This window comes from Humulus lupulus, chromosome 2 (genome assembly GCF_963169125.1).
Source record: "Humulus lupulus chromosome 2, drHumLupu1.1, whole genome shotgun sequence".
Classification (NCBI taxonomy): Eukaryota; Viridiplantae; Streptophyta; class Magnoliopsida; order Rosales; family Cannabaceae; genus Humulus; species Humulus lupulus.
In genome coordinates, this window is record NC_084794.1 from 117,062,570 (window position 1) to 117,082,615 (window position 20,046).

The 20,046-nt window shown below is 40.1% G+C and overlaps 2 protein-coding genes and 1 long non-coding RNA gene across 3 annotated transcripts; all 3 read left to right on the forward strand.

The window, feature by feature from the left end:
* Nucleotides 1-3,320: 3,320 nt before the first annotated feature.
* On the forward strand, nucleotides 3,321-4,345 carry LOC133816264 (uncharacterized). Its single transcript, XM_062248852.1, has 2 exons — nucleotides 3,321-4,177; nucleotides 4,268-4,345. The coding sequence occupies exon 1, from the start codon at nucleotides 3,408-3,410 to the stop codon at nucleotides 4,047-4,049; it is 642 nt and encodes a 213-aa protein (XP_062104836.1). The 5' UTR covers nucleotides 3,321-3,407; the 3' UTR covers nucleotides 4,050-4,177; nucleotides 4,268-4,345.
* Nucleotides 4,346-5,787: 1,442 nt separating this feature from the next.
* Nucleotides 5,788-6,157, forward strand: LOC133816265 (uncharacterized). The gene is made up of 3 exons (XR_009885120.1): nucleotides 5,788-5,849; nucleotides 5,930-6,040; nucleotides 6,120-6,157. It is a non-coding gene; the product is annotated as an uncharacterized LOC133816265 (long non-coding RNA).
* Nucleotides 6,158-7,803: 1,646 nt separating this feature from the next.
* On the forward strand, nucleotides 7,804-8,483 carry LOC133816266 (uncharacterized). Its single transcript, XM_062248853.1, has 4 exons — nucleotides 7,804-7,826; nucleotides 7,908-8,012; nucleotides 8,099-8,264; nucleotides 8,354-8,483. The coding sequence occupies exons 2-4, from the start codon at nucleotides 7,918-7,920 to the stop codon at nucleotides 8,447-8,449; spliced, it is 357 nt and encodes a 118-aa protein (XP_062104837.1). The 5' UTR covers nucleotides 7,804-7,826; nucleotides 7,908-7,917; the 3' UTR covers nucleotides 8,450-8,483.
* Nucleotides 8,484-20,046: the final 11,563 nt, after the last annotated feature.

The window sequence follows — 20,046 nt, forward strand, 5'->3', positions numbered from 1 at the left end:
ATTCACTTTGACACAGACTGAGGCGGAGGCTAGCCCCTCAATTGTGATAGGTCAGATCTCTAGTGCTGGTTCTTTGTATACTGCATTGTTTGATTCAGGGGCTACCCATTCATTTGTATCTGCTAGGGTGATAGATCAACTTTGTAGACCTAGTGGTGTGTATGCTAGGGGATTCCATACTTTGTTGCCAACAGGAGAATTGGTAGTCTCTAGGAAGTGGATTAGAGCATTACCAGTAGAGGTAGATGGTAGGGAGCTGTCTGTTGATTTGATTGAGCTGGAGATGGCACTACTGCAAATATAGCCTTTCTCTGCGGTTTTTTTTAAACAATAAATAAAAAGCGCAGTGAAAAGGTTTGAAAGAGTCAAAAAATGTATATTTAATGTCCGCGCCCAGTTTTATTGCGGTTTTTAAAAAAAACGCAGTGAAAGGTTTGAAAGGGACACTTTTCTCCGCGGTTTTGGGTATAAAACCGCAGAGAAAAGTGGACATTTCTCTGTGGTTTTGGGTATAAAATCGCGGAGAAAGGTGGTCTCCACCCACTAAAGCCCAAAAAACCTATTTTTCCCACTCATTTCCCCATCTTCTTCTTTGTTGAAGGTCACGGTCGAAGCTCTCTCCCCACGTCGTCCCTACCCACGGTACCCACATTGTCTATTTCTTTTTGTTTTTTTTTCCATTTCTTTGCATATTAATGCTTGAAATCATGTATATATAGTTAATCTTGAGTTATTTTGAAGTTTTAGGGTAAAAATGAAGAAATATTGTGTGGGTTTAATGGTGGTTTCTATGTATGATCATATGGTTATTTTTTGTAATATTTTTGAAATTTTATATAGGATTGGAGGACATTTTCATTGTTTAAAACGTGTATTGATCACTAAAACTTGATTTCTTTAATGTATATTTCGATTTAGGGTATTTTTGTATTATTTTATTTAGAATAATGTTGTTTACATAATTTTTTATATTAAAAATTAGTGCTTGCATAATTTTGTATATTATTTAGGTAATGATTTTTTTAAAGTATATTTTTGTTAATTATATTATTTTAGGATAAATTCAATTACCATATATTTACTAATGTTTAACTTTTTATTGTAGGAAATATTTGTTTGAGTGTGAGCTCCCACTCAAGGTTGAAATATTTGTTCGAGGTTGAAATTGGTGAATATTAATTTTTAAGGTAAGTAGTAATTACTACTTAATTTTTTATTTTTATTTTTTATATTTACAAACTATTGTTAGAGGAGTTTGAATATATTAGATATTCATCCATAGTGAAGTAGGTTCTGAGATAAAATTGTGTGCTGCGGAGATAACAGAAGGTTGAGAACATGTGTGCCTTAGTGAAGTAGGATCTGTGAATTTTCTGTGTGCTGCGGTGACTTATGGTTGAGAACATGCATGTTGTTAGTTATATGTTTTGTTTGATGTGAATTTATAGGTAGATAACTTGGGAGATGCTATAAATACAGAGGAAACTCTGCCCAATTTTTTTTTTATGATATTAGTTGAACATGTTTTATAAGTTACTATATATAATAATAATGTTTTTGTTTTTGTTGAAATTTTAAATACATATGAATTTTGGATATGTCATAGAAATAAATGAAACTCTGTCCATTTCATTTTATAATTTAATAATTGAACATAATTTTAGAGTATTACTATACTAATTTTCTTTTCATTATCAACTTAGGAATTAGGTAGATATTATCATTATGGATAAGTCATGGATTCTTGAGAATAGAGAAACACAACAATTTCAAGACGGATTCAACCAATTTTTAGAATTTTTCCAAACAAATTGTAGTGATCCGGAAAGAATTCATTGTCCATGTATAGATTGTGGTAATGGAACAAAAGGAAATATTACCATGATAAAAAATCATGTATTTTGTCGGGGATTTGATACAAGTTATCGTACATGGTATTGGCATGGGGAATCATTGAAAAATAATAATCCATATCCATTCGGGAGGCGAGGGGTTGATGATTTGGGTTATAGTGATTTTGACGATCATCCTATGGAATTGCTCGATGAAGCACAAGAAGAGTTTGTTGATGATCCTTCAAAATTTGATAAATTGGTTAGAGATGCAGATAAACCATTATTCAATGGTTGTCTGAAACAAAGATTACCAACGATGGTAAAATTTTACAACATAAAAGCAGAAAATGGAGTTAGTGATAAATGCTTTAGTCAATTTTTAGCTGCTTTTAAAGAGATTTTGCCGTTAGATAATTGCTTCCCTGAGTCTACGTATGAAGTGAAGAAAACTTTAAATTGCATAGGCTTGAAGTATGAGAAGATCCATGCGTGTCCGAATGATTGTGTGTTATATCATAAAGAGTATGCAGACATGGACACTTGCCCAGAATGTGATTCAACCCGCTACAAACCTAACAAGAGTAAGGAGATCAGGAAACTTATTCCTCAAAAAGTGATGTGGTACTTGCCCTTGATTCCGCGACTAAAGCGATTATATCGAAGTGCAGAACACTCTGAAAACTTAATATGGCATGAGACTAGGCGAGTGAAAGATGGTAAACTTTGACATCCTGCAGATTCGCAGGCTTGGAAAAAAGTTAATAACTTAAATCCAGAATTTAAAACTGAAGCAAGACATATTCGTCTAGGTCTAGCTGCCGATGGTGTAAATCCACATAAATCTCTAAGTAGTAGGCATAGTTCGTGGCCTGTCTTCCTTGTTATGTACAATCTTCCTCCGTGGTTAGTGATGAGAAGAAAGTTTTTGATGCTCACGTTAATGATTTCAGGCCCAAAACAACCGGGCACGATATAGATGTTTATTTGGCACCATTAATTGATGATTTGAAAGATTTGTATGAAAATGGTGTTGAGGCATATGACGGTTTTAAGAAAGAAGTCTTTAACTTAAAAGCTGTTTTGTTGTGGACTGTTAATGATTTCCCAGCTTATGGTAATCTATCAGGGTTAAGCACAAAAGGTTACCAGGGATGTCCAATATGTTGCACTAACACAAAGGCTATTCGTCTGTCTAATGGGCACAAAATTTGTTATATGGGTCATAGACGATATTTGCCCCTAAATCATCATTATAGGGACAAAAAAAAAAGCATTTGATGGTGATAAAGAACAAGGTGTTGCTCCTTTGCCACTTTCGGGGCAACAAACTCTTAAAGAAGTAGAGAAAATTGATTTCAAGTATGGAAAAATGCAGAAAAATAAGAAAGTAAGTGGATGTTTCCAAAGGAAATCAATTTTTTTCGTCTCCCTTACTGGAAAGATTTACTTGTTCAACATTGTTTGGATGTTATGCATATAGAAAAAAATGTGTGCGAAAGTATTATAGGTACATTACTTGATATTCCCGGTAAAACTAAGGATGGTTTAACTAGTCGTTTAGATCTTGTTGAAATGGGTATACGAACTGATTTAGCACCTGAACAGAAAGGTAAACGCACATATTTACCTCCTGCTTGTTTCACGTTGTCCAGAGAAGAGAAAAAAGTTGTATGTAAATCATTTGCAGAGATGAAAGTGCCTGATGGCTATTCATCCAACATTCAAAACTTGGTATCCATGGGAGATTTGAGGCTGATGGGTATGAAATCACATGACTGTCATATGTTGATGCAACAATTACTTCTGATTGCTATTCGGTCAGTATTACCGAAAAAAGTTCGAGATTGTTTAACGAATGTTTGCATATTCTTCAATCATTTATGCGGAAAAGAATTAGAAATGAAAAAATTGGATGAATTGCATTATAAGATAGTGGAAACTCTATGCAACCTTGAAATGTTTTTTCCGCCATCATTCTTTGACATTATGATTCATTTAATGGTTCATCTAGTAAGGGAAGCCAAGTTGTGTGGACCAGTTTGGGCGAGATGGATGTATCCATTTGAAAGAAGTATGAAGGTGTTGAAAAGTTATGTGCGTAATCATTATCGTCCTGAAGCTAGTATGGTTGAATGTTATATATCGGAAGAGGCAGTAGAATTTTGCTCAGAATACATGAGTGGGGTTGAAGCAATCGGAATCAGCAAACCATGAAATAACTCAGATGGAGTTGATAAAGGACTACGAGGGAATGGAACAGTGACCACCGTGTCTAGGGCAGAATTAGATCAAGCTCAATTAGTTGTGTTGCAAAATAATCCTGAGATTCAATCATATATAATGTAAGTAGAAAATATATTTCAATCATATATATTAGAGTAGTGATTTTCTTTTTGTTGTTTAAACTTTTTTTTATTTCTTTTATGTTTCAGTGATCACATAGAGTTATTACGGTCGATGATTCCAAACAAGATTAAAAATAAACAAAAATGGGTTATAGATGAGCATAATAAAACGTTTTGCCAGTGGCTGAAGAATACAATTTTGATGAAGTTGGGAGAAAAAAATCATGGACTGTCGACTGAGTTGAAGCGCATATCTCTTGGAGCAAGCATTGATGTAATAAAGCATCAAGCTTACATTGTTGAAGGGAAACGATTTCATACTAAGTCAAGAGATGATGCGCGTCTGGTTCAAAATAGTGGAGTAAGTGTAGTCGCAGAAGCTATGCATTTTTCCAGTGCAAAAGATAAAAACCCAATTTCAGGCACAATGACATACTACTGGGTTGTTGAAGAAATATGGGAGCTAGATTATTCATTATTTCGTATTCCTCTTCTTAAATGTTCTTGGGTGGACAACAATACTGGAGTTAAAACTGACGAACTTGGATTCACTCCGGTTGATTTAAGCAAGAAAGGAAGCAAGAACAATCCTTTTATCATGGCTTCCCAAGCGAAACAAGTGTTTTACATTCTTGATCCAGTTAATGATAAATGGTCCATTGTTTTATCAGTTCCCGAGCGGAAATTCTCAGAAAAAGAAGAGTACGATGAAAATTATGATTTATATCATGACTGTTTCATTGTTGGACAACCGATACATGAACAAGTTGAGAATATTCAGGAACATGATAATGAAAGTGATAGCGATGATCGTGATTATCTTAGAACTGACATCGAAGAAGGAATATGGGTCGATTGTGAATCGACCAGAAATAAAATAAGAAAAAGAAGAAAACATGTTTAGTAAGTTATATAATTCATTAATACTTGTAATTATTTATTTGTATAATGCATTAACACTTGTGATTATTTATTTGTATAATACATTAACCCTTGTAATTTGTGTGATGCAGATGGCGGATAAAAGAGATGACAAAGAGAAACAACAAGGTCGTGGTAAAACAAGAATGAGTTACATGACCCAACAAAAAGCCAAAGGAATCAAGAAAAATCTTCAATGGAACGATTTGGGACAACCAATAGGTGATGTTTATACAAACATGATATCATATCTTGGATCTAGAGTACGAGCCACGATTTCTATCAACTCAGGTGATTGGAGGAAGGTCCCACAAGATTTGAAAGATGGTCTATGGGAGGATATCATTGTAAGAAATTATCATTATGATATTTATTTATTTATTTATGTGTGATATCTAAATTTAATAATTACTTTTCTTAATTATATTCTCAGGGTGGTAACAACATTCCTCAACCCTTCAAACGTGAGATTTTGAAAAAAGCTGGTCAAATAATGAGAGATTTTAAAAGTGAACTCACTACCGAGTACATCAAACCTTTGGCTGAAATGGGTATGATGGAAGAACTCAAATTTCCCCCAAAGAGGTATAGCGATATAATTGACGAGAGAGAATGGTTACAATTTGTAACTAGTCGTCTAAGTCCAGAGTTTCAAATAGTGCATCAAGAACAAAAAAACCGTTTATTACTAATGAAGTCAAGGCATCGAACCTCTCGTAGAGGAATGGCTAATATAAGAGAAGATTTGGTAAGTATATTTGATATTATAGTTTAAATAATGGTTGATATTATCGCAACATATAACTATAATTATCTTGTACAATGTAGAAAAAAGAACGAAATATTCAAAATCCAGAGAGGTATCAAGTTTGGCTTAGATCGCGTGAAAAAAATAAAGTTCTTGTGACAGAGCTAGACCGACAAATTGCCGAAAAGATAGTAAGTTTTCTAAGGTTTCAGAATCAATATATCGTTTTTATTTATATAAACTAATTTAACCAAATAATATCTTGAGTAGGAGGACGTCAAAGAAAAAGTGATTCGTGGCGAAATTACAGCTCTGGGTCGAGATGACATCTTGACTCAAGCATTAGGGACACCAGAACACCCAGGTCGTGTTCGAGCTGGCGGGTATGATAATTTATAATAGTTGTTTTCTTTTAAGAATTATTTAGATTGGTTTATTGATGGACTTTATTGATTTTTTTTGTAGGTTCACTGCGACCGTTTCCAAAATGTTTGGAAAAAAACATAAAACAATGACTGCAAGAGAGGAGATTGCTCGACTAAAAGCTGAGATTGAAGAGCTAAAAAGACATAAATTTAGCACAGAAGAGGAATTAGCTCAAAATGAAGAATATAATGAGGAAAACGATGAGTGTGGATACAACGATGAAGGGCAATTTGATGAGGGACAATATTATGAGAATACAAGTGATGAAGTCTATCGACCTGCCCCCAACGCAGATGATCATTTTCATCAAACCGAAGACTATCCTTTTGATGAAGATGATGGATCATCAATTTATGAGTCTCCGCCACCACCGAGCTATGAAGTTTATTTGTGTTCTGATAATATTGACAATGTGGTGGCTAAAGGTGTACTCATTGTACCAAACATGGGTAGCCAAATTACCGTCCATGGAAATGTACTTGATGATTCAGTTGCGAGGGTTTGGCTTATAGATGTCTTACAAGAAGAAGCTGAGATCCCTATTCCCTTTGGTAACGTACGATATGTTGGGGACGCACGAGACACATTCCTGCCTTGGCCTAAAAATTTAATTGTGGCTTGTCAGGTATAAAATTATTTGCTTAGATATTTAAATTTTATTTTTAAATGGGTACACTATACTGATATGTTTAATGCTATTATGTAGGGTCCATCTTCATCTAATCACAAATCCCTATCACGAAGCCCACATTTATCATCAGTTGGATCTCACGTAGTCTTCCCCGCTGAAATAACTCAACCAGAACCTTCAAATTGGTTAACAGATAACCCATGGGACAAAATTGATCTGAGTCTAAAATTTATAGTGAAGGAGTATTATTCCAATAAAGGAATAGATGGGGTTGTACAAGTTCCCGTTGACCCGGAGTTTATAGGAGAACACGAGGCTATCTTCATCACTTCGGAAGACGTTTATCAAGCAGCCTCCATGGATAATATTGGATCCTCAGCTATGCTGTTTGGTATGAGGTATGTATCAATCCGTTATGTCATTACAAACTATTAGAGGAGTTTGAATATATTATATATTCATCCGTAGTGAAGTAAGTTCTGAGATGAAATTGTGTGCTGCGGAGATAACAGAAGGTTGAGAACATGTGTGTCTTAGTGAAGTAGGTTCTGCGAATTTTGTGTGCTGCGGTGGCTTATGGTTGAGAACATGCATGTTGTTTGTTGTATGCTTTGTCTGAGTTGAATTTATAGGTTCTAATAATTTTGGATATGCTATAGAAACAGAGGAAACTCTGCCCAATTTTTTTTTTTGACGATATTAATTTATTAATTGAAAATGTAATATGAATGATTGATTCTCTACAGATGCATTTGGGAAATCATGCACCCAAATTCACAACAATTATATAAATTTTTTGACACCGAACATCTTTCTATTGGCAATGATGAAAGTAAAAACTATACGGTGGATCTTATAGCCAAATGGATGATGACTATGGATAGACGAGACCAAATATATTTCATTCCTTGGATTGTTGAGTAAGAACGAACTACTTAAACATTATCACTACTATGGTTGAATTTTAATTTTATAATAATCATATTTTATTATTATTTTAGTCGACATTGGATGTTGGTGCTCGTGATGATGCGGGGGATGACCATAATTTTGGACCCTTTAAAAAATCATAAATCTCCACCAATAATTACGGAGGTTATGGAAAAGTAAGTACTTCATTTGTAATGTATGCATTATTAATTTTTAAAAGTTGAGAGCATAATATGTATTTAATTAATTTTAATTTTTGTAGAGCATACGCACAATGTTTGGAAAATGAATACATCGGCACATTTACAAAATTGGTGAGAGGTTCTTGTCCAAAACAACCTGAAAGTCATGAATGTGGTTATTATGTACTAAGATACATTTATGATCTTGTAAATGCACCGAATCCAGCAGAAGTTATCAAGAAGAAAGTATGTTATATTTTAAACTCTTTTTTGCTTAAGAAAAACTAGATATAGTATTTAATTATCTAATCTATATTAACTTTTCAATTTTGCAGTGGTTTGACAAAAAGCAATTCAATGTCAAAGAGGATCTACTACCACTACAAAGTGATTGGTTAGCTAGATTAATGCCATTTGTTTATGAAATCTAAATTTTTGTATGTATGTAAGATTAAAGTGCTAACTTATATTGGTTAGAATGATTAAAGTCTTTGATTCATTACTAGCCATTTATTTTGTATTAGATATGAAATGTATATATAATAATTTAACAAATTAGTTATACTATTGAAAATAATTATTTATTAAAATTGAAAATTAATTTTTTTTTATTAAAAATGCTCGGTTATCAACCGAAATTAATTATTTTTTTTTATTGAGAAAGCCCTTTTCTCTGCGGTTGAAGTAAGCCAACCGCGGAGAAAAGAGAGCTTTCTCTGCGGTTCTAAATAACAAACCGCAGAGAAAGCTCTATTTTCTCCGCGGTTTGCTTATTAGAACCGCAGAGAAAGCTCTCTTTTCTCCGCGGTTGGCTTACTACAACCGCAGAGAAAAGTGTAGCTTTTCTCCGCGGTTTGCGTAACACTTTTCTCTGCGGTCGAATACACTGCGCTTTTCAATACTCTCAAAAACCGCAGAGAAAGGCCTTTTTTGTAGTAGTGTGGATGACTTTGACATGATTCTAGGAATGGATTGGTTATCCAAGTATGGGGCAACGATTGACTGCAAGCGCAGAATGGTGACTTTTGAACCAGAAGGGGATGTACCCTTTGTGTTTGTGGGCTCAGCTAATGGAACGCGTGTACCAATGATTTCAGCCTTAAGGGATAGGGACTTGATGCAGGAAGGTTGCATAGGATTCCTGGCAAGCATTGTGGATACTTCTAGGGCGGTGTCAGTTGGACCAGGTGAAACTAGATTGGTGTGTGAGTTTTCGGATTTGTTTCCAGAAGATTTGCCAGGGTTACCGCTGCAGCGGGAGATTGACTTTGTTATAGAATTGGTACTAGGAGCGGAGCCAGTATCTAGGACACCTTATAGAATGGCTCCGGTGGAGTTAAAGGAGTTGAAGATTCAGTTGCAGGAGTTACTTGATTTGGGGTTCATCAGACCGAGTTTCTCGTCGTGGGGTGCACCAGTGTTGTTCGTTAAGAAGAAGGATGGGTCCCTTAGGATGTGTATTGATTATAGGGAGCTGAACAAGTTAACCATTAAGAACAAGTATCCACTGCTTAGGATCGACGATTTATTTGATCAGCTATAGGGAAGAACAGTGTTTTCCAAGATAGATCTCCGGTCAGGTTACCATCAGCTAAGGATTAAAGAGGAGGACATACCAAAGACCGCTTTTCGAACGAGGTATGGGCACTATGAATTTCTGGTCATGTCCTTTGTATTAACCAATGCCCCAGCAGCTTTCATGGACATGATGAATAGGGTTTTCAGGGATTATTTGGACAAGTTTGTGATAGTATTCATCGACAACATCCTAGTGTATTCCCAGTCAGAGGCAGAACACGAGCAACATTTGCGGTTGGTTCTACAACAGTTGAGAGAGCATAAGTTATATGCTAAGTTCAATAAGTGTGAGTTCTGGTTGCCACAAGTTACATTTCTGGGCCATATCGTCAGTAAGGAGGGGATTCTGGTTGACCCAAGTAAGATTGAGGCAGTCAGAGATTGGCCTAGACCGAGCAATGCTCCTGAGGTGAGAAGCTTTCTGGGATTAGCAGAGTATTACCGGTGGTTTTTTGAGGGGTTCTCCAGAATAGCTACACCACTGACAGAACTGACAAAGAAGAAGACAAGGTATGTCTGGACGGATAGGTATGAGAACAGTTTTAAGGAACTGAAGCGGCGACTGATTACTGCGCCAGTGCTAAGCTTGCCGACGGAGAATGAAAAGTTTGTGGTCTACTGTGATGCATCTAGGCAGGGTTTGGGGTGCGTGTTGATGCAAGATGGTAAGGTAATAGCCTATGCATCGAGACAGTTGAAGGAATATGAGCAGAGATATCCTACGCATGACCTGGAGTTGGCAGCGGTGGTGTTTACACTTAAGATTTGGAGACATTATCTTTATGGTGAGAAGTGCGAGATATACACCGACCGTAAGAGCCTAAAGTATTTCTTTACACAGAAGGACCTGAATATGCGCCAGAGGCGATGGTTGGAGTTGGTTAAGGATTATGATTGTGATATCCTATACCATCCTGGGAAGGCTAATGTAGTGGCTGATTCATTGAGTCGGAAGGGCCCAGGGCAGTTGTTTAGCTCAAGGCAGATATCTGACAAGTTAGCTGAGGAGATGACCAGAGCAGATATAGAGCTGGTGGTTGGATAGTTGACCAACATCACTCTTCAGTCTACACTCCTTGAGAGGATCAAGGAAGCGCAGGGGAAAGATTCCCAGCTGCGAGGTCATAGGGAGAGTGCCTTAGTCGGAGCGATTAAGGACTTTTCCATTTAAGAGATGGGGTTACTGAAGTACAAGGGTCGAATCTGTGTTCCGATGGATTCTGATATTCAGTGAGAGATCTTAGATGAATCGCATACCACTCCCTATTCTTTGCACCCGGGTACAACGAAGATGTACCAGGACTTGAGAGCTCTGTATTGGTGGTCAGGCATGAAGAGGGATGTGGTGGATTATGTGGCTAAGTGCTTAACTTGTCAGCATGTTAAGGCTGAGCACCAGAGGCCAGCAAGGTTGTTGCAGGCTTTGGGGATCCCAGAATGGAAGTGGGAAGATATTACTATGGACTTCGTAGTTGGTTTACCGAGAACTGTGGGACAGCATGACTCAGTGTGGGTGATTGTGGATAGGTATACCAAGTCTGCCCACTTTTTGCCTGTTAGGACAACTTATACTGTGGAGCAATATGCTGAGTTGTATGTGAAGGAGATTTTTCGACTTCATGGGGCGCCGAGGTCGATAGTGTCGCACAGAGACCCCACCTTCACTTCCAAGGTTTGGGAGAGTCTGCAGAAAGCTATGGGCACGCAGTTACGGTTTAGTACCGCTTATCATCCTCAGACAGATGGGCAGTCTGAGAGGACGATTCAGATATTGGAGGATATGTTGCGAGCCTGTGTGCTTGATTTTGGGGGATCGTGGAGTAAGTATCTCCCTTTGATCGAGTTCTCGTACAACATCAGTTATCAGGCGACCATTGGTGTGGCTTCGTACGAGATGCTTTATGGAAGGAAGTGTAGATCACCTATTCACTGGGATGAGATAGGTGAGAGGAGGTATCTGGGTCCAGAGATGGTTCAGAGGACCAATGAGGCAATTGAGAAGATTAGAGCGCGTATGCTCGCCTCCCAGAGTCGACAGAAAAGTTTTTCAGACCTGAAACGTAGGAGCGTGGAGTTTCACGTTGGTGATCATGTGTTCCTTAGGGTTTCACCCATGAGGGGTGTGAAACAGTTTGGTGTTCGGGGCAAGTTGAGCTCCAAGTTTGTTGGCCCCTTTGAGATTCTGGAACGGGTTGGTGAGGTAGCTTATAGATTAGCGATGCCTCCAGCTTTATCAGGGGTTCATGATGTTTTCCATGTATCCATGCTCCGGAAGTATATGTCAGATTCAACACATGTTCTAAGTTTTGAAAATCTGGAGCTTGATCAGGATTTGTCCTATGAGGAGAAGCCAGTCCAGATTCTTGACCGAAAAGATAAAGTCTTGTGGAGCAAGACCATTGCCTTGGTGAAAGTGCTGTGGAGAAACAGCAAGGTTGAGGAGGCGACGTGGGAACTAGAGACAGAGATGAGGGAGCGAAACCCCGAGTTGTTCAGGTAATTTCGAGGACGAAATTTCTGTAAAGAGGGGATAGTTGTAACGACCCGAATTTGCTAATCGGGCTTAGGGCCTTCATTAGTGTGCCTGGAGGGCAATAAGTGATTTAATATGCTAATATGTGGATTTATGGGTATATATGATAATGATGCATGTTTAATTGAGTTGAATGTGCATGTGGGCCCCGTCTGATTTAGGGGCATAAGTGTGATAAATGTGATAAATGTTATATATGTGATATGTCTGTGCAGCACGATCCGAGACAACCCTGGGGAGCGGTTAGCCAGAGAGTCACAACGGGGTTGAGATTCGGACTTGGGGTGAGTCGAGGGGTAATTTCGGTACTAGGTGTGTTAGGGGACTATTGGGACATGAAAATAAATATTTGGAGATATATTTGAGGATAGAATGTCTAGGTGGGAATATTGGGGAAATTTACCATTTTGCCCTCGGGGACGTTTTGGTACCCCGAGCCTTGAGGTAACCACATAGACGTAAGCTGAATAAAACAAAAAGGAGGAATTACTTAGAACCTTGGGGAAATCGACACACACACACATTCTTTCATAACTGAGATAGCTTTTATCTTCTTCTCTTCTTTACTCTTCAAGGCAAACTCAAAGAGAAACTCAAAGGAATTGGCTAGGAACTAGGAGGATTTCAGCTGAGATATTCTAGGAGCTTGAAGCTTAGGGATTGAGGATAAAACTCAGGGACTAAGCTCTGCAAGGTAAGCTCTAATTACTAAGGTTTAGTCTTAAAGTTCTGCTGGTTATAGGGGATTGCATGTTAGCTAAGCTTGATTTGTCTTTGGGTGTTCTAGCTGAGTTTTGGAGCATATTTTAATGGGGTCTTGGTGTTGTTATTGAGCTGGAATAACTGTGTTGGTTATCTAGGAATGTTAGACAAGTTTTAGGATGAATTTGCTTGAGGAAAGGTTTATAAAAATGGTGTGAAAATCTGGGTTCGGTGGGGAGGGTCGCGGCCCATGTGCGCGCGCGGCCATGGGAGGCCGAGAAGCTCCTGCGTGCTGCGGCCCGTGTGGGGGCCAGTGAGGTGCTAGCCTCTGTTTTGAGGCTAGCTGCGGTGCCTGTGGGTGGGGCCGCGACTCTTAGTGTCAAAATTTTCTTTTAGGGGTGTTTAGGCTTGGGAACTCAATGGGTAAGGCTCGGGATGGATTTTATCACCCGAATTGATAGAATTCAAGGTCCCGGAGGTTAGGGTTATGGCTCGGGGATATTTATTGGATTAGAATTTGATGAATGGATATTTTTAATATGTTGTGACTAGGGATTCAGAGAGGCTCAATTTAGAGGACTGTGCTCGGGGCATTGGTGCTCAGAAAGCTCGGAACTCAGGTAAGAAAACCCTTGTTCCCATAGAGCTTGTGTGCAGGGCTGAGCCCAATGTGTTTGAGTAGAATTGGTATTGTTGACGCCGTTTTTCGTCAACAGATAAAAGAATAGAGCACGTAAACAATTTAAGACAATGGCCAAAAATAAACAAACGAATCAAACACGGTTTTTTACGTGGTTCAGCAGTTAAATCTGCCTAGTCCACGAGTCTCTGTTATTAATCTCAAGATTATCTCTGAACAATTCTTTAGCCAGAATTTTCCAGAGTTTTTTCTCATGGATCAGAATTTTCGTCCTTTACAATGGTGCATGCCTTCTCTATTTATAGAGAAGGATGCAGAATACTATCCCACATATTTTGGGTAGTTACTCTTTTGTGAATACAAATAAATGGCTTTAAATGCCAATAATCAGATATTAAAGGAAACGTCCCCCAAAGATCAGGGGGCGTATAACTGTATTAAATAATATCCCACAATTCTTGGGGATTTACATCAACTAATGAGGACTACATCTCATAGTTATTACACTTGTAGATACTCAAGGTGGTTATGGCGTATCTTCAAGTCTCCAGCATTTCTGGTCTCATGTCATTGTGCGAGCCACTGACATCTCCCGAGCTAACGTTTCTTTCGAGATGGGATATCGAGCTCAAGAACCATGCTCCGAAGTTCCTGAAGATGAAGGTGTTCTCGGAGCTACCTTTCGAGATCGAGGTCATTTCGAGATCACTGCACTCGAGATCATACATCATACTTTGCAGGCTCGAATTACAATCCTAGATCACTAATCCTCACGAGACCATTTATTGCGAACTCAGCTTTCGAGGTCATATTTACTATGGCTCGAAATCTGGGTATAACATTTTGCCCCCTCAAAAGTATTTGTTCGAATCCTAAGAGAAGGAAACTTTTGAACTACTCTTTTCGGGAACCATACCGTCATACTCTTGAAAATGGACACGTGCCAGATGGGTATTGCTCACTTTAGGTACTTGAGTACCTTGGGAACACGCCCACGATCGTTCGTCTGACAACTTTTCGGCGCCATCATGTCATCGATTCCCATCCATTCGATCTGTTGAGGAATTTAATCAACGCTCCTGATTAATTTAGTTTTCCCACCTATATATACAAGACCCCCTCTTCGTCTTCTTCACATTTGTTCATCACAAACCAGAAAAAAGAAAAACACTCCCTAAACTTCTTACCACAGTTTATACTCATTGCATGTTTTCTAGGCCGAAGAAACAAAAGAATCCTGGTTTGTACGAGTCAGTGAGTTCTTTCTTGCAACCTCTTCTCCACTCGACGATTTCGCTGCAATCACCATCACTGTGTAAGCACGCCATTTTTGTTGTTCTTTTCATACTGTGTTTGCTGTGTATGTTAGTATATGTTCTTAGCATGATGCGATAGGAGATTTTGAACCGATAGGTTTTTAGGCTTTCTGGATTTTCACTCTGGATGTTCGTCTCTAGTTTATACCCAGTTTCGACGTTTGAATGTGGTTCCCATTTTCTGGGTTTTGAAATTCTTAGGCAGCGTTTCTTGTACATTAAGCTTTCGGATAAAAACATGGGCTTTGACAAATACACGAAACCCATAAACGCTTTTCTTGGCTAACCGCCACTCTCCTTTCCCTTGAATTTCGGGACTTTAAAAAAAAATCATCCACGCTTCTTTTCCTTTCCTGTGGAACACACGCTCTGACTCTTTAGTAAGGGTCTTAATTCTTAGTTTCTTGTCCTTAAATCTCCGAGCTCATCCATCGAGCTCATGATTCTTGCATGCATGGCCCTCACCATTTTTTCTTTCTCGTTAGATGTCACAAAATCCGGAAAGACGGTGGGGGTCATTACGAGCAATTCCTTACGAGCTCAAATCTCCGAGCCCGGAATCGATCTTTGCCCGGAACCAGCGTCGGATTAAAGAATACAAGATCGCATGCGAGCAAGAAGACATTCGAGCCCACTATCGTCGCCAGATAGACGAGGTCATTGAAAAGAAGAGAAGGGTTCTTCGGGAAGCCATCTATCCGGAGCCTAACCCAGGACCTAGGCCAGTTCCCCTCGACCCTGCGTTAAAAGTCACGGTAGCATACCACCCGGGGGAACTCCAGTTTTCCTTAATGGCGGAGCCTTCGTCTTCGCAGCCTAGGAGGGAGATGTTTGAAGCCGAATTCTACCAGAGCTCGGTTACCACCTCCGACCAAATAACTGATATCTTGGCCATCCATGGCCTTAGCTTGTTGGACACACTGAAGTGTCGAGCTCCGACAAGGCATGAATGGAGCTGTTTCGCTCCTGGGGGCCGCGATTCCAGTGTGAAATACGCGGCCTGGAGCCAGGAACATATAAGGGCAGGAGCTTTGCTGCCCCTGAAGTCCTTTTTCAGAGACTTCATCGATTTCGTTGGGTTGGCTCCATTCCAACTCAACACCAACTCATACAGGGTGCTGTCTGCCCTGAGGTCCTTATTCCACGAGCTGGGGTGGATAGGACCTTCACCCCAAGAGATTTTATATCTCTTTTGTTTGAAGAGTAATCCCTCCCGAGCTCGAGGAGGAGATGGTTTCTATTATCTTTCGAGCTACCCCAAAGAGACAAAGATCTTTGAAGATCTTCCGAACCACCCCCCTGACTTCAAGAAGGCTTTTTTCTAGACAGACGGTCTGTTCCCGTCTCGACATCGTTCGTTTAGGCGGATTCGTAAGTATTCTCATTACTTTCTATTTTTGAGCTCGAATTTTTAGCCCTTGAATCCATGTTTAGTTGAAGTATATCTCGTCTTTCAGCTAACTTTCAGCGTCCCACCCCTGACGAGACAATGAAGGAGCACAGAGAGGCTCTGCTCCGACTCCCATACGGCAGGAGGTCTCTCTCATTTATATTACATGAGGACAAGCTGGGAGCTTGTGGGTTGTTGGGACAGGGCCAGTCAACCTCTGACTGGTCCAGTAAAAAATATGAACGCTGGGAGGAAGTGCCACTGCCCACAGGCATCCTTCCTCCGAGGAGAGAAAGGAAAGCATCTCTCCCAATTCGCTCGAGAAGTCCGCGGTCGGGAAATGAGGCCAATGATGAAGCCTCGAGCTCGGACTCCGGAGGAGGTAAAACCCTTCCTTCTTCGCGAATGTGGTCCCCCACTCTGTTAAAACACAGGCCCAATAGACTAGTCTCGTGCCCACAGGATAGATACCACTTCTATATATGGAGTTGGGTAGATGACTGTGTCCATAGGTTTGATAGTGGGCTCGGGAAATATGATACCATGTACACCACGGACGAGGTGTGGAATGGGATAGCGGTGCAGTATGGGACCAATGACTATAGGGACCTCTCGAGGTTGTCACCAACTTATAGGGAAGGCACTCCCCCCGCCTCTTCTGAAGACGGGGGAATTTCATGGTCCCCAAGCTCGAGCTCGGGGAAGAGTCCCAGTTAGGTTTTTTCTTCAACTGGTTTACATCTTTTCCCAAAGTTATTATCATTGTTTAACTCACTGTCATTATGCAGGTTCCATGAATCCCGACCTCGACGCCGTGCTCTTTAGTGATGGGGGAGCTGGCGCCCAGAAGAGCAAGCGCCCGAGGATACCGAAGAGGCCCGACCGACAGTCCAAGGTATCTAAATGTCACGAGACGACTCCTACGGCCCAGATCACCGCGGACACCTCCAAGGAGCCGACTGCCCAGGTCGATGGGTCAGGCTCTACTGCATCCATCTCGCAGCTTCCCACCGAGACCCAGTTAATAGTTTCTCGGCCTCCGAAGAAACCTTCTACCTCAATGGTTCAGCTGCCAACGGCCCGAACTCATACTGAGGAATATGTACTTGATGGCGCCGCTGGGGCAGAAGGGGCGCTTCTCAGCTCGGACGTCCTTTCTCGGGTGGGTCAGAGCTTTTCTGGCTTTGGTGCCGACCACTGGGACCTCGTGCGCAAGGCCTCGGACTGCAATACTCTTTATGAGAAGAGTATCGAACTCTCCGCCGCGGTAGCCTTCTCAATTCTATTTAGATTATTTATGTCTTAGAGTATTTATGTCTCTGATTATTATTCTGATTCATTCTTTGTGTTTCAGGCCCTTGTTGTTTCAGCGCAACTCAACTACAAGCTGACCAACGAGGTGCAAACGAGCTTATCTCTGGCTCAAAAGTCGAAGGATCTCGAGCTGAAGATGGTTGACGAGCTCAAAGACTCGAAGTCTGAAATTGAAAAATTGAAGACCCGTCTCGAGGAGCTTGAAAAGTCAAACGCTGAGCTCGAGAAGGCCAAAGCCAAGCTCGAAGAGGAGAAGTCTGCCACCTTCGATTTCATGGAGAGCGAGAAGACCCGCCTCCTGAATGAGTCTAAGGAGCAGAGGGAGAAAGCGGTCGACCAGGCCATGTACAAACTTTGGGCCGACAATGCCGATCTTGACACCAGCTTCCTGGGTCCTCTCGAAGCCACATATGTTGAGTGGTGGAATGCCCGTCTTTTGGCAAGTACAGCTGCTCGAGAGGTGGCCCAGCAGGATAGTCATGCTATTCGTCCTGGAGGGTCTGGTGATATTGATGCTGAGAAGGCCAAGGATACTCCTCTTCCTTAAATCCGATCTCGGAGAGATCAGTTATCGGGGCTGCGTCCCCTCATTCTTGTAACTATTTAAATTTGTGCCCACGGGGCTGACACAATTTCTTTAACTTTTTCTATTATATGCTTTACATTTCTTGGCTCGAAATATTTTGCATTTTTCCTTTTATATGCTTTACATTTCTTGGCTCGAAATATTTTGCATTTTTCTTGCATTGATGAGTTATGTTTATTTAATTCATACAAACATAGTTTAGATTTAGGCTCGAAATTCGATGCATTCATGCATAGTTTATTCGAATTATCCGCTTCCAACCTCGTTATTTATCAAGGTCGGATATTACTTTAACCATGAACTGAAAAGTACTTATATGGCATGTAATATGAATGATTTGGTTATATCTCTGTCACTTTTCCTCATCCTCAGTATCTTGGCTCCGAGGTTATGAGTTCGAAACTATTTTTCTAAGATATTCCAGCCTCGATTTCGACATATTTCGCAATAGGTCTAGGCTCCCATTTATCATTGATCGATAATTTGGCTGGTTTTTTCCAAATCTGTTGTTTGCACATCTGGTTAACTCCAAATATTTAGGTTTTTTGATGGTTCGGTTATGTCCGAACTATCTAAGCTCGCGTATTTGGTCATGTCCAAATACTTTATGTTTTTGATGGTTCGGTTATGTCCGAACTATCTAAGATCGCGTACTTGGTTATATCCAAATACTTTGTTTTTGATAATTCGGTTATGTCCGAACTATCTAAGATCGCGTACTTGGTTATGTCCAAATACTTCATGTTTTATGATAACTCGGTTAAGTCCGAACTATCTAAGCTCGCGTATTTGGTTATATCCAAATACTTCATGTTTTATTTATTACTTTTTATTTTTTAAGCTGGTGGTATGTATACCAATGATGCCCCCTTAATATCTTATTAACTTAAGAGAGATTGCAAAAATAAAAAATAAATTACATGTGGAACAAAGTAGACATGTCATTCAAAAACAAAGAAACATAGATAGGAAATCATGGTTACAGGCAACACTTTTCCTATACTATTGATAATAAGGTCTAAGGTGTTCGCCATTCCATGCTCGTGGTAGGAGGCTCCCATCTAATCTCGCAAGTTTGTATACGCCAGGGCGGATGACTGATTCTATCTGGTATGGTCCTTCCCAGTTTGGCCCGAGTACTCCTGCTGCTGGAACTCGAGTTGCTAAGAATACGCGTCTTAATACCAGATCTCCTATTCCGAACTTTCAATCTCGAACCCTTTTATTGAAATATCTCGTGGTTCGTTGCTGGTAAGCAGCATTTCTCAGCTGAGCCTCCTCCCTTTTTTCTTCGATCAAGTCTAGGGTTTCTTCGAGCTGAGTGTGATTGGAGCTCTGGTCGTAAATCTGAGTTCGAATCGTTGGAATTTTGACCTCAATGGGCAACATTGCCTCGCAGCCGTATGCTAGAGAAAATGGGGTATGTCCAGTTGATGTCCGAGCTGTAGTTCTATATCCCCAAAGGACTTGAGGTAATTCCTCAGGCCATCGTCCCTTTGCTTCTTCCAACTTTTTCTTCAAAGAACTTTTGAGAGTTTTATTAACGGCTTCGACCTGACCATTCGCCTGAGGGTGAGCTACTGACGAAAAACTCTTTATTATACCGTTTTTGTTACAAAAGTTCGTAAATAAGTCGCAATCAAACTGGGTTCCGTTGTCAGACACAATCTTTCTTGGCACTCCATATTGGCATACGATGTTCTTTATCACGAAATCTAGGATCTTCTTCGAAGTTATGGTCGCCAATGGTTCAGCCTCCATCCATTTTGTGAAGTAATCAACCGCGACCACAGCATACTTTACTCCTCCTTTGCCAGTTGGGAGCGAGCCTATGAGGTCGATCCCCCACACTGCAAAAGGCCATGGGGATGTCAACATGGTCAGCTCGGAAGGTGGAGCTCGGGGTATCGTGGCGAATCTCTGGCATTTGTCGCACTTTTTCACGTACTCGAAAGAGTCCGTTTTAATG